At 41.8% G+C, this 15,428-nt stretch overlaps 1 protein-coding gene across 3 annotated transcripts in view; it reads left to right on the forward strand.

Moving 5' to 3' along the window:
- The first annotated feature begins 516 nt into the window (after positions 1–516).
- The window catches only part of Acyp2 (acylphosphatase 2), a 192,474-nt gene continuing 177,562 nt past the window's right edge, over positions 517–15,428 (forward strand). For 2 of the 3 annotated variants that reach the window (XM_050123891.1, XM_050123893.1), the window contains exon 1: positions 517–800. In XM_050123891.1, the coding sequence (XP_049979848.1) occupies positions 665–800 (136 nt within the window). In that variant the 5' untranslated portion in view covers positions 517–664. The remainder of the gene's footprint in view (positions 801–15,428) is intronic. The other variant, XM_050123895.1, reaches the window with a different exon arrangement.

Raw genomic sequence — 15,428 nt, forward strand, 5'->3', positions numbered from 1 at the left:
CACTGTGGATTCGGCAGCTGCCAGAACATTTCGGAATTAATTCGCTGACGGAAAGCCTTGTGCCACTAAGCTAAGCAGCTCCTTCATTTCAAATGCAAATCTCGGGAGTAACTGAGGAGGGGCTGGAAATGGGGATCTCCTTTCCAGGGCACATTTGTTCATGTGGAGTGGAGGGCACCACGTTTACAGAATGGCGAGCATAATTAAGAACGACAAATATAACTTGAAATTGTTGAGATCTTAAATGAAATCAAATGTGAGGTGAATGTTAACTAGTTTGAATTAATCTCTTCACAGGGTACCGATCTGAAAACATCTAAAACTTAGAAAAACTCCTTTGGCATTTTTATCCTTGTATATTATGAATTTTGGTAAATTTGTATCCGCTCTTACCCTTTCCTCGTCCCAACAAGTCCCCTCCGATTTTCATCCTTAAGGAAAGGGGGAAAAAAAAAACCTAACATTTTTGTGTGTCAAATAAACGTCAGTAAGTAGATGAATATATTCGTTGGGTTTAATCCCTTCGCCTGCCGACCTTGGGCACTTTAGAGAACCGGGTCCTGGGGACCGAGCAGCCGCCGTCTGTCGCGTGACTCGGCGCTCGCGTCCCGGGCCGTCGCCTCCTCCGCGCCGCCGTCGCCGCCGGGCACCCGTGCCAGCGCCCATGAGCCTCCTCCGCGCAGCCGCCGTCGCCGCCGGGCCCGCGCCGCACACTCCGATCCGGCTGCTCGCGAGGAACCTGGCCGCCATGGCGGAGCCGCTCAAGTCTGTGGATTACGAAGTGTTCGGGAGAGTGCAGGGTACAGCCTGACCCTGGGGGGCCAGGACGGGGCTGGGGGAGGAACGGGAGGAAGATATGGCCGTCCATCTTAGGGCTGCCTCTTCCTTCCGAGGCACGGACTTCCGCTCGGCCATGACACAGCAGCCGCGCGTGGGAAGCAGGGCATTGCGCGTGCGCGGGAGGGCTGCGGCAGGGAGACGCTGGGGGCCGAGGGAGGTCACCCAGGGTATCCGAGGGGGTAGCCGCCACCCCACCGGAGAACGCTGGTGTGGGTCGGAAAAGGTTATCAGGTTTGGGTTTAGCAAGGATGCTTAATGATACTGGCTGGTTTACTTTGTCCGAGGTTGTAGACCCCTCCAACTAACTGGAGATTGAACATATTTTATACTTACTTTTGCATTTGTGCAAAAATATATATTTTTGACGCGCTCATGCAATTTAAATGAAGTTTTCTAATTTTTCTCTCATTATAAGCTTAAATGGTTGCACAGAACATAATGTCTGACCTTGTAAAATTTTTATATTTGTAAATGACAACGTTAAAACATTCTTTGAAATTTACCTAATGGGCTTGACATGGTGGCTCATGCCTTCGTTAGGCAAAAACAAGCTGATCTCTTTGGGTTCGAGACCAGCGTAATCTACACACAGAGAAAATTATCTAATGGAATATAAATACCGTAAAGATTTAATATATACTATTATTCATTTAAAGGAAGAAAGCTTTTTGACTCTGACAATATAGCTCCTGTGGTAGAGCGCTTGCCTAACTGGGTACCTGCACCACACCAATGTGATGTGGTGGCATATGCCGGTAATCCAGCTAGCTCTTGTGAGGTGGCTGTAGATGGAGTTGGAGCTAGTGGAGGCTGCATGAGTCCCTGTCTCCAAAATAAAAACAAGGCTCTTTTACAATGATATAACTTTCTGCTTGCGTCTGATTTCCATTCTACGCCCTCATAACTTTATTCCATTATTTGGTATACAGGAGAGTTCCTTACTACTCCCTCCATCTTCACCCACCTCCCGCCCCAGATGTGCAGTGCATGTGTGTAATAGAAATGGGATACAGGATCCTTTTATTAACTTCCAATAGCAATAAGCTTTAATGCTAAGCATTCGATCGCAAAGGTGAGTTTGTATTGGAAATTTATTTCTAAGTGGGAGAGCTGGGAGGTTTTTTTTTTTGTTTGTTTGTTTTTAACGGAATCCTGTTTAAGGAGGAGGGAAATATTATCCTTTTATTTTGATATTTGATAGATATTTTCCACTTTGGGGTGGTGTATCCAGGGCAAGTTAAAATGAACGGGAGTGTTAGGGGAGGTGGGGAAGGAAAATCACAGCAGGCAAGGCTGAGGTCAGAGTTAGGAAAGGCTTGCAGTTCTTGGGTTTGTACCTTTAGGAAGGGCACCAGGAGTCATGGCTGTAGTCCCCACCCCATCCTGTCTGATCCCAGAAACTGAGCAGTATTGGGTCTGGTTAGTACTTTTGATACTGTGATAATTTGACTACATTTGGAGTTAACTAAAATCCCAAAATGGGTTTTAAAAATCCCCGAGAGGCATTTTTGCTTTATTTGAAGTGGGAAGACCCACCTCTAATCCAGATCTTTGAGGTAGAAAGACCCACCTCTAATCCAGTGCACACCTCTGGAAGCCTATATAAGCACATAGAAGAAGGAAGTTTGTTCTTTGCCTGCCCTCCCCTTGCTAGCAAGTCCATTCCCTCACTGGCATTAGAGCCCACTTCTTCAGGATTCTGGCTTATACTGGAGACCAGGGGAAACATCCAGCCTCATGGACTGAGCAACTACTGGGCAATAATAGGCAGCCATTGTTGGATTAGCAAGGCCACAGGCTGTAAGTCTAATAAATCCCCTTTGTATATATATTCATTCTGTAAGCTCTAGAGAACCCTGACTAATACAGATTTTGGTATCAGAAGTGGTTCTCCAACAAAAGTATAAGGATGACCCTTTTAAGTATCTGGGATAGGCTCTCTAATTTGCTAACACCTACAGTTACTGAAGTCTCTCCTGGGAGCTTGGAGAGCACTAGAAGCCCATAGTAGGAACTCTTTTACAAACTTGAAGAGATAAATGCCTTCGATTATCCTGATTCACTAATTGTGACTAGAAAAAGATTTGGTAACTCAGTATGTAAAACTTTCGAGTTTGTGGAAAAATAGGGAAAATGATGATGCTGGTTGATTGTTCCTAGATCTCTGTATAAATTGTGTGATAAAATTAACCTATCTCCAGTATCTCAGAACAAGGTGATAGACAAGAATGAACTGGGTGATAAAATTGACTGGCTCCAGATATAAAGTTTTCTAAGTGTGCACAGGAAGAGAATCTTCTCTCCAGCAGCCACAGAGCTCAAGTTTTGAAAAATCAAGCCAAGGTCCTCATTATAAGGTTGACTGAATTGCAGTGAAAATTACAAGTCCCAGCTTTGGAGGGTGTCTTTGGTTAAGGTAAGGGCATTCATTGGTAAAGAGTGGGACCTTGCACCTTGGGATGGGAATGTGTGGGAGTACCCTACTGAAGCTGAGAACTTTGAACCCTCAGGATTTCAGGGGTTTATCTCACCGGAGGAAGTAGTCTCTATACCCTCAGCCGAAGATGTACCCGAATCCCACCCCCCCTTTCACCTTTGTTCGAGGAAATTAATCCTTTGTTATCTGATAAAAAGCAAATGAACCAACAAAGAACAAGGAATTTTGCTGAAGGAAATGCCAGGCAAGACAATTCTGGTGTCCCACAGGGCCACCAATAGTTGTCTCTAGACTTATACCCAGACTTAAGGAAAAGAAGGCTTCTGGTGGGAAGGTGGAAAGTTTAGTCCATGGGGACTACTAAAGAGCTTAATGAGTTTGCCATTTTATTCAAGCAGACACCTGGGACTATTTGTGGGAATAGATTTTTAAGGGTGTAGGATAATGTGGAATAAACATAAAACTGGATCAGGCTGAGTTTATGGATCTGGGCCCGCACAGTGGAGATTCTAGGTTTAATATGGAAGCTCTCACAATTTAAAAAAGTGTCACACATGAGGTTGAATGGTTGCCTGAAACATTTGTGAAAAGTTGTCATACTGAAAAGGAATTGGAGATGCCTGATATTCCTTGTCTTAGTGTTGGTGAAGGGAGTCTCCTCCTCCTCCTCCTCCTTTTCCGTGTGTGTGCTTTGAGACAGGGTTTCTCTGTGAAACAGTCCTGGCTGTCCTGGAATTTCCTCTGTAGACCAGGCTGGCCTTGAACTTAGAGAAATCTGCCTGCCTCTGCCTCCTGACTGCACCACCGCGCAGCTTGATAAAGGAATTTTAAGGTTCAGAGAAATGGCGATGCTAGAATGGGTACGCTGTGTAAAATCTAAGGCGTGCCCTTCACTAATCCTATGAGACAAAAATGTTGAGGGGGGCGCCAGCACACTTGGAGGGCTTTGTTGTTGCCCCCTTTCTTGTGCCATGCCTTAGGTTTAGAGACACTGCTGCTTAATTGTAAGAATTAAATGGGTTCAATTGGGGACAAGGCACCAGCAGCCGCGTGCCAGCACTGAGTTATCAAAGAATACAATGGGTTCAATTGGGGACCAGGCACCAGCAGCCGCGTGCCAGCACTGAGTTATCAAAGACAAGGTGATCTTGGTTATTGCAATGGGCAGCATAGACAAAGCACTGCCCATAATTGACCTAGCCCATAGCGGTCATCCCAGGCAAAATGAATCTTATGGCGTCATGACTCATAGACCTTTGTACTGGCCAAACAACCATAGTGTTTCCATACATGAAACAGATAAGAAACCTATTGAATTTTGTTTGATCTATATACGTGTATGAAAAAAGTCACAAATGAATGAAAAAAAAAAGGATGCATTGGATTATGGCAAAAGGCAATCAATTTCCAAACTTGAGCCAAATTGTGAATGAACAGCCAGATTCCACTGAGGAAGGACCTAGAGAAAATATCTAAAAATTTCATGGTTAGCCTTTCTCCAGTCCTTTCCAGAGGAATCTGCAGCCTTTTACCAGGGTAACTAAACATTGGGGGAAAGGAAATAGCCAGACTTTCTGGGATCTGTTGGATACTGGTTCTGAATTGATACTGATTCCAGGAGATCATAAGAAATGTTGTGGCCCTGTAGTTAGTGTAGAGGCTTACTGAGGCAGAAACTGATGTCCAACTCACAGTAGATCCAGTGGGTCCCCAAACTCATCCTGTGTTTATTTCCCTAGAAAGCATAATTGAGATAGATATAATTGGAACTTGGCAGAATCCTCCCATTGGTTCCCGATCAGTTGAGTAAGGGCTCTTATGGATGAAAAGGCCAAATGGCAGCCTTTAGAGTTGCTCTGCCAAGGACTCTAGTGAATCAAATCAGTATCACTTCCATGGAGGAACTGCAGAAGTTGGTACCAACATCAAGGACTTGAAAGATGCAGGCGTGTGGGCTTTTACCACATCTTCCTCTAGCTTTCTTATTTGGCCTGTATGGAAGGACAGTAGAGAATGACAGTCGACTATTAAAAACTCAGTCAAGCAGTGGCTATAATTGTAGTTGCTGTACCAGATACGGTGTCCTTACCTGGGCAGATTAACACATCTGGTACATAGTATAAAGCTCTTGATCCAGCAAATGCCTTTTTCTTGATACCTATCCAAAAGGAACACCAGGAGAAATTTACTTTCAGTTGACAAAGCCAGCAGTTTATACCTTTACAGTTTTATTTCAAGAATATTTTAACTATCCAGCCCTGTGCCATAACTTAGTTAGAAGAAATCTTAATCCCCTGTTTCTTCCACAATATATATCATTGGTGCCCTATATTGATGGAATTATGCTGATTGGACCAAGGGAACAGAAGGTAGCAATCTCTTTGGACTCATTGGTAACCCATATGTGCATCAGAGGATGGGAAATGAATCCAACCAAAATTCAAGGACCTTCTACCTCAGTGAAGTTCTTAGAAGTTGAGTAGTGTAGGGCATTCCTTCTATGGTAATGGATAGTTAATGCATCTGGCCCCTCCCACCACCAAGAATGAATGTTTAGTGGGCCTGTTTCAGTTCTGGGGACAGCACATTCCTCACTTGGTGTGTTACTCTGGTCCATGTGCAGAGTTACTGGAAAACTGCTAGCTTTGTGTGGGGCCTGGAACAGGATGGCTCTTCAACAGGTCCAGGCTGTGTGCAGGCTGATCTACCATTGGGCCATATGATCCAGCAAACCCTGTGGTACTTGAGGTATCAGTGGAAGATAGGGATGCTGTTTGACAGGTCCCTGTTGGTGAATCACAGAAGACATCTTTGGAATTTTGGAGCAAGGCTCTACCATCATCTGTAGACAACTATTCTCCTTTTGAAAGATGGATCTTAACTTGCTGGACAGTATCAAAGGTATATGCCACTTCGATTTGATAATTATCTTCTGCTGTACATGTATTACTTCATGATTATTTTATTTTTAAATGGTATGCATCTGAGTATGTGCATGTAGGTGCAAGTGACCTCAGAGGCCAGAGAGGCATTGGATCACCTGGCACAGGAGTTATAGGCATTTGTGAGATACTGGACACAACTGCTAGAATCCTAATTTAGGTCTTTTAGAACAGTGCATGTATGATCTTAACTATACATGTGCTATCTCTCCAGCCCAGGGAATTAGTTTCTTGCCTCCCACCATGTGGGTCCCGGGATTGAACTCAGTAGTCAGACTTGGAGTAGTCTTTTTTCCAGGAGCCACCTTGCTGGCCCTTTCTGATACATTCGACATGAGAAGACCAGGTTAGGGATAGGGATTTGACAGTAGAAGACGCAGAGGTCATGTGCCATTTCCATTGCATGTTGCAAGTGTCCCTGAGACTCATGATAGTTCATGTTGACTTCGACAACCTAAAATAGTGTTTGCTGGTTTTTCTACTGTAAAGTTACTTTGAATTTCCTCTATTTTGACAGTTCCACATTCCCTTGGGTTTTGTTTGTTTTTTTTCCTGTGAATTTCTGTTGCTGGCCGTGGGAGGTGAGGCTTTCCTGAGGCATAGGAACAGGGAGCTGAGTCTTTGCTAGCACATTTGTAGCTGTGCCTCGTATTACAATGTTTCGTTACATTTCCTCCATAGAACGAAAGACTAAAGAATTGAAAAAGAGCCAGATGATCTGGCACTAGCCTTGAGTCCCATCTCTTCGGATGCAGAGGCAGGTGGAGCTCTATTAGTTTGAGGCCAACCTGGTCTTCAAAGCAAGTTCCAGGTCAGCTATGGTTGGTAGATAGAGAAACACTTTCTTAAAAAAAAAAAAAAAAAGCATAAGGGGGGGAATTGAAAATTGGTTAATGGTACAAATGATTTGATACTTTATCAGATCAGCTTTCTGCTGAACACTAACACTCTTAGAAGTGCGTCCTGGACCTCTTGGGTGGGACCCGGACTAAGCAAGGATATCAGTGGCAGCAGGCCTGAGTCAGCAACCTCTGCCAGATAGGCCAGAGACAACGACCTCCAAGGGACAAGTACAAGGGAGTGACTGCTGAGGGAAAAGGCCCAAGCCAGAGACCTCTGAAGGATCACATACAAGTCAGGGACAATTACAGGAACAGGCCTAAGCCAGAAACCTCCCCAGGAGCAGGTATAAGGAAGTGACCACAGAGGGAGCAGGCCTGAGCCAGAAAGCTCTGTGGGACCAGGTACAAGTCAGGGACCTCCACTGGAGCAGGCCCAAGCCAGCAAACTCCACCAGAGCAGGCGTGAGCCTGTGACCTCTGCTGGAGCAGGCCCAAGGCAGCTAGCTCAGCAGGAACAGCTCCAAGCAAGCAGCCTCCATAGGAGAAAGCCCTAATGACCTCCAGGATTGCTGAGCGACACCTGGGAGCCCCGAGTGACCTCCAGGAATATCAGGTGACCTCCAGGTGACTGGAACCATGGCCCTGATTGCACCATGAGGAGCAACCCTCTGAGCCTTGGATCCACTGACATGATTGGTCACCAGAGACACAGCCCCAACTATACCAATCAGAGGAAAAGATGGGTAGACAGGTAAGAACCTGACACCAACAAAAACTAGTGGCTGTACAAGAAAGAGCAAGACTTGAACACCCAATTGTAGGTGAAGCAGAAGAAAATGATCTAAAAAATAACTTTAGGAGAATGTTTAAGGTCCTTAAAGAGGAAATTCCCTCAAAGAAATGGAGGAAAAAACAAACAAAAAATTGGAAGAAATCAACAAATCCCTTAAAACCAAGAAAAAAAGCAATCAAACAGGTGGAAGAAACGATTCCAGACTTGAAAACCGAAATAGAGACAATAAAGAAAACACAAATCAAGGAAAATCTGGAAATGGAAAATATGAGAAAACTATCAAGAACCACAAATGCAGTAATAAACAACAGAATACAAGAGATGGAAGAGAAAAATCTCAAGCACTGAAAATACAGTAGAGGAAATAGACTCATCAGTTAAAGAAAACATTAAATTTAACAAAAGCTTGACACAAAATACCTGGGAAATATGGGACACCATGAAAAGACCAAAAGCACAGAAAATATATTTAACAAAATCATAGAAGAAAACTTTCCCAACCTGAAGAAAGATATGCCTATGAAGATAAAGGAAGCTTACAGAACACCAAACAGGCTGGATCAAGAAAAAAAATTCCCCTTGTCACATAATAATTAAAACACTAAACATACAGAATAAAGAAACATAAACATACAGAATAAAGAAAGAATATTGAGAACTGCAAAGGAAAACAGCCATATAAAGGCAGACCTATCAGAATTATACCTGACTTCTCAATGGAAACAATGAAAGCCAGAAGGTCCTGGTCAAGCGTTATGCAGACAATAGAGACCATGGATGCATTCCCAGACTACTATACCCAGCAAAACTTTTAATCACTATAGATGGACAAAACAAGATGTTCCATGACAGAATGAGATTTAACAAATACCAAGCCACAAACCCAGCCCTACACAAAGTACTAGAAGGAAAACTTCAACCCAAGGAACTTCACTACATTCACAAAAACACAGACAATAGATGATCTCACAGCAGCAAATTCCAAATAAGAGGAAAACACACACAATAACATCACCAACAATGAAAACTACAATAACAGGAGCTAGCAATCACTGGTCATTAATATTCCTTAATATAAATAGACTCAACTCACCTATAAAAAGGCACAGGCTAACAGGTTGGATACAAAAACTGAATCTGTCCTGCTGCTGCATACAAGAAACACACCTCAAACTCAAAGACCGAGAAACTCAAACTCAGAGAAAAAGGTTGAAAAAAAAAATTCCAAACAATGGACCTAAGAAACAAGCTGGTGTAGCTATCCTACTATCTAACAAAATAGACTTCAAACTAAAATCAATCAAAAGGGACAAAAAGGGACATTTCATACTAGTCACAGGAAAAATCCATCAAGATTCTCAATACTGAACGTCTATCCCCCAAATAAAGGGCACTCTCATATGTAAAAGAAACACCACTAACGCTTAAATCACACATTAAGCCCTACACACTAATAGTGGGAGACTTCAACACCCCACTCTCACCACTGGACAGGTCTGTCAGACAGAAACTTAACAGAGAAATAAGGGAACTAACAGATGTTATTACTCTAATGGACTTAACAGACATCTATAGAACATTCCATCCAAACATAAAAGAATTTTTCTTCTCCTCAGCACCTCATGGAACCTTCTCAAAAATTGGCCTCATACTAGGTAAGAAAGCAAATCTCAACAGATACAACATAATTGGAATAACCCCATGTATCTTATTAGATCACCATGGCTTAAAATTAGAAATCAATGCAACACTAATTCTAGAAAGCCCACAAATGATGGAAATTAAACAGTGCTCACCTGAGGCATCAATGTGTCAAGGAAGAAATTAAAGACTTCCTAAAATTCAATGAAAATGACCACACAACATACCCAAATTTATGGGACACAATGAAAGCAGTGTTAAGAAGAAAGTTCATAGCACTAAATGCCTACATAAAGAAGCTGGAAATCCCACACTAGTGAGTTAACAGAACACCTAAAAACTCTCAAACAAAAAGAAGCAAACTCACCCAGAGGACTAGAGGGCAGGAAATAATCAAATTGAGACCTAAAATTAACAAAGAAAACAATACAAAGAATCAACAAGACAAAGAGTTGGTTCTTTGAGAAAATCAACAAAATAGACAAACCTTTAGCCAAACTAAACAAAAGGCAGAGAGAGAATATTCAAATTATCAAAATCAGAAATGAAAAGGGGAACATAACAACAGACACAGAATTATTAAGTCATAGTTCAAAAACCTGTACTTCACAAAATTGGAAAACTTAAAGGAAATGGATAATTTTCTAGATAAATATCACTTACCAAAATTAAATCAAGACCAGATAAGCAAATTAAATAGACCTATATTTGCTAAAGAAATAGAAACAGTCATCAAAAGTCTCCCAGTTGGAAAAAGCCCAGGAGCAGATGGTTTTAGCTCACAATTTTACAAGATTTTCCATGAAGAACTAATACCAATACTCCTCAAATTGTTCCACACAAAATAAACAGAAGGACCATTGCCAAAATCTTTTTATGAAGCTTCAATTACCCTGATACCCAAACTACACAAAGACATTACTAAGAAAGAGAATTACATACCAATCTCACTTATGAACATTGATGCAAAAATAATAAAATACTGGCAAATCAAATTCAAGAACACATCAGAAAAATCATCCACCATGATCAAGTTGGCTTCATCCCAAAGATGGAGAGAAGCACACAGTGATCCCACTGAAATCAGGAACATGACAAGGTTGTCCACTCTCTCCATATCTATTCAATATAGTACTTGAGGTTTTAGCTAGAACAATAAGACAATGAAAGGATATTAAGGGGATACAATTTGAGAAAGAAGTCAAACTTTGACTATTTGCTTATGATATGATAGTTTACATAAGTGACCCCAAAAATTCTACCAAGGAACTTCTACAACTCATAAACAGCTTCAGTAATGTAGCAGGATACAAGAGTAACTAAAAAAAATCAGTAGCCCTCCTGTACACAGATGATAAATGGGCTGAGAAAGAAATCAGAGAAATATCACCCTTTACAATAGCCACAAATAGCATAAAATATCTCGGAGTAGCTCTAACCAAACAAGTGGAAGAAACTATATGACATGAACTTTAAAACTTTGAAGAAAGAAGTTGAAGAAGACACCAGAATATGGAAAGATCTCTCATGCTCTTGGGTAGGTAGAATTAACAGTAAAAATGATAGTCTTACCAAAAGCTATCTACAGATTCAATGCAATGCCCATCAAAATCCCAGCAAAATTCTTCACAGACCTCGAAAGAAAAATATTCAACTTCATATGGAAAAGCAAAAAATTCAAGATAGCCAAAACAATCCTGTACACTAAAAGAATTTCTGGAGGCTTCACAATTCCTGACTTCAAACTCAACTACAGAGCTACTGTACTGAAAACAGCCTGGTATTGGCATAAGAACAGACAGCAGGACCAATGGAACTGAACCCAGATATCAATCCACACACCTGAATTTTGACAAAGAAGCAAAAAATATAAAAAAAAATTAACAAATGGTGCTGACATAACTGGATATCAACATGTAGAAGTATGAAAATAGACCCATATCTATCACCAAGCACAAAACTCAAGTCCAAATGGATCAAAGACCTCAACATAAAGCCAGCCACACTGAACCTTATAGAAGAGAAAGTGGGAAGTAAGCTTGAACGCATTGGCATAGGAGACCACTTCCTATATATAACCCCAGTAGCGCAGACACTAAAAGAAACAATCAGTAAGTGGAACTTTCTGAATCTAAGAAGCTTCTCTAAAGCAAAGGAAATGGTCAAAAGACAAAATGGTAGCCTACAAAATGGGAGAAGATCTTCACCAACCCCACATCGGACAGAGGACTGATCTCCAAAATATACAAATAACTCAAGAAATTGGTCATCAAAAAGAACAAATAATCCTATAAAAAAAATGGGGCACAGACCTAAGCAGAGAACTCTCAACAGATGAATCTAAAATGGCTGAAAGACACTTAAGGAAATACCCTAAGATATCAGAGAAATGCAAATCAAAACAACTCTCAGATTTCATCTTACACCTATAAAAATGGCCAAGATTAAAACCACTGATGACAACTTATGCTGGAGAGGATGTGGTGTAAACGGAACATTCCTCCATTGCTTGGGGGTGTTCAAATTGGTACAGTCACTCTGGATATCAGTATGACAATTTCTCAGAAAATTAGGAAACAACCTACCTCAAGACCCAGCAATACCACTTTTAGGTATATACCTAAAGGATGCTCAATCATACCATAAGGTCTTCTGCTCAACTATGTTCATACCAGCATTATTAGTCCTAGCCAAAACCTGAAAGCAACCTAGATGTCCCTTGACTGAAGAACAGATAAGGAAAATGTAGTACATTTACACAATGGAGTAGTACACAGTAGAAAAAAATTAATGACGTCTTAAAATTTGTGGGTAAATGGATGGATCTAGAAAACATCATATTGAGTGAGGTAACCCAGACCCCGAAAGACAAATATCATATGTACTCACTCATAAGTGGATTTTAGACATAAAGCAAAGAAAAACCAACCTAGAATTGACAATTCCAGAGGACCTAGACAACAAAGAAGACTCTAAGAGAGACATACATGGATCTAACATGTATTCAACATGGGAAGTAGAAAAAGACAAGATCTCCTGAGTAAATTTGGAACTAGGAGACCATGGGAGAGGGCAGAAGGGAAGGGGAAGGGAAGGGAAGAGAGTGGAGTGGAGTAAAATATATATAGCTCAATAAAAACAATTAAAAAGATAAAGTTCAGATACACAAAGAAAATGTGTCCTGGCCATGTGTGGGTTTACAAGCACCAGGAGTTTGTTTTGGACAGTAGTAACTGGGTCTTAGAATAGGACAAGTTTATTAGAATGTGATATAAATAGTTTTTCTTGAAGTCTGTTTCAGCTGGGTATGTATAGTGGTGCCTACATACCTATAATCTCATCAATCAGAGGACTGAGGCAGGAGGTTCAGAAAGTCAAGGCCAGCTCCATAGCTGGGCTACATAATGATATCTTGTCTCAAACAAAAGAAAGTCTAGGGGAAGGGGGTTGAAGGAGGGAAGAGAAAGAAAAATGAAAAGAAATATTACTTCAAATCTAAACCGTGATGAATTACTAATGGTCTTATCACATGATCAACACATACATATCTTCCCTTGTATAGACAGATAAATAGAAAACCTGCATTTTAAAAGTTAGAAATTTAAGTACATTAGAGTCAAGACATGCAAGTATTCCGACTCTCACCCCTCACACTTGTTATTTTTCCATTTTGTTGCGAGTTCTGCTGCATTGCCTCCTGTCAAGTCCTTTCATCTGTACAATTTCCCACAGTTACTTGTGTACCCAGCTCCGCGTCTCTCACTCTCTCAGGAAGGGCAATATTGTGAAGGTCAGGCTGAGGGCTTGTTACATCATCTCCTGTAGGGCTTGTGCCTCTGGTGGGACTTTAAATTGTCTTGAAGTAAACGGAGAAGAGGTGGTGTGGGGGCTGTTCCAACTGATTGAAAGATGCTGGGGCTCTAAGGAACAGCCCCTTGACCATGGAGAAGGTAAAGCAGAATTTTAGTCTTTAAAAGGCAGTCTTTTCTGGGAATTAAAGATGCTCAAAGTTATTAAGGGAAGGTGACCAGTCAGTGGGAAGTCTGCAAGGAGACAGGAAAGACATGTGAACGCACATAAACACATTTTATGTAACTAATGAACACATTTTGAAATCATTAAAGGATGATATACAGAGCAGTGACTAGCTCACTTCCTGGATTCAGGCCGGCATATTCATTCAGATTCTAAGATAGAGGCATATATTATAGTATGAAAATGTGTTACAAAAAAGGATTCCGATCTTTAATTCTTCATATGGTTCCTTCTTTGATTGCCAGTGTTTCCTTGAAGACTTAAGTATATTTCTTTTGCAGTTATTCAGTTTTCTCACCGTCTCTCTTTCATCAAGTAAGGAGCTGGTTGCTGCTGATTGAGCGACACATTGATTGCACTTGCGTCCTTCCCGACTGACAGGGCCTATGTCCGTCCCAGTTTCCAGTGCAGTGTGTCACATCAGTTCCTCTTCTCTTTCCCCAGTGAGGTGGAAGCAGGGTGGGGGCAGGGAGCTTTAAAGACCCCAAGCCTGTTCTCCAGCAGGGGCGTGTTCTGCTCTAGCCACAGCTGACGGACTGCAGCAAACGTGTCTGCACATCTGCCTTTTGTTTCTGTTGAGGTGGCTGTGGCTGTCCACTCCACAGTGTACATGAAACTAGGGTCAAGCCTCTCGGAAAGATTGCAGAAGACTTCACGTGGGCTGTGGAGCTTTGCTGGTTTCTACATGGCTCACTGCTTCAAAAAGTTAACTAACTGGAGATCCACTTGACACACATTCCTTCTAAGGATTTAAAGTAAAGGGCCCAATAACCAATATCCTCCTTCATTCTCGAAAGTGTTGACAGGGGAGTGGCATGTATGTGTACACAAGGGACTTAATAATAATGAGTGTTACAGATTAAATGCCACCACCTTCATGAGCACGAGAGCCAGGCATGTGTCTCCTGAATTAAGAGATGAGTCACTGCTCATCCCTGGGGAGGAGTCAGAACCGTCACTCCAGGGACTACTGCCAGGGCGCAAGAGGTTTTCTTCTCCAGCTATAAACGCAAAATCCTGAGAAATCCCCACCACTGAGTTCTGCTTCTGAAAGGCCACTTCTCAGTCTTGACTCACATTGCGTCCCCGACTTTTACCTGTTTCCTGGCGTATTAAAGCTCTCAACCAGTCCCATCTGAGGTCTCACGGCTGCAAAGTGGCTGCGGTCGGTCCAGTCATCTATTCTGAGGTGGTCCCTGTGGAAGAGCTTCCCTAAGCCTTGCCCAGGGACTTCCCTTGTGGCTCGCTGGTGCCCTCTATGAGAAGAAGGCCAGGAAAACAGGTCATTTTCTGCTGTTAGGTGAAAATTAGAGTTCTCATAAGAAGACAAAGAGGTGGACTTTTGTATATGCAGCTAGCAGGGTCTGTCATATGCATTCATATAATAAGTAAATTAACACCCAATTAATATTTAAGGACTTTACAGAACAGCCATGTGGTTTTACTTTTGAAATATTAGGTATACAATGAAGACAACTTAAATTTCTATTAAGTATTTAACACGTATTTCATGCAAAAGTCATCTGGCCCCCCCTCCCCTAAATATCACTCAGCAGTGTGAACTTGGCTTGAAACTATGTCTGCCTCTTAAATCCTATAGTTATTTAGTAATTTTAAGATTGTGTCTGTGTGACAGTAAGGGCCTCATTGAATAAATGGGACCTCCTGAGACTGAGAAGCTTCTGTAAAGCAAAGGACACTGTCGCTAAGACAGAAAGGCAACCCACTGACTGGGAGAAAATCTTCACCAACTCCGCAACTGACAAAGGTCTGATCTCCAAAATGTATAAAGAACTCAAGAAACTAGACCTTAAAAGGCTAATCAACCCAATTATAAAATGGGGCACTGAGCTGAACAGAGATCTCTCAACAGAAGAAGTTCAAATGGCCAAAAGACA

The sequence above is a fragment of the Alexandromys fortis genome, unplaced genomic scaffold, assembly GCF_014885135.2.
Source record: "Alexandromys fortis isolate MF-2015 unplaced genomic scaffold, M_Fortis_MF-2015_v1.1 scaffold_210, whole genome shotgun sequence".
Lineage (NCBI taxonomy): Eukaryota > Metazoa > Chordata > Mammalia > Rodentia > Cricetidae > Alexandromys > Alexandromys fortis.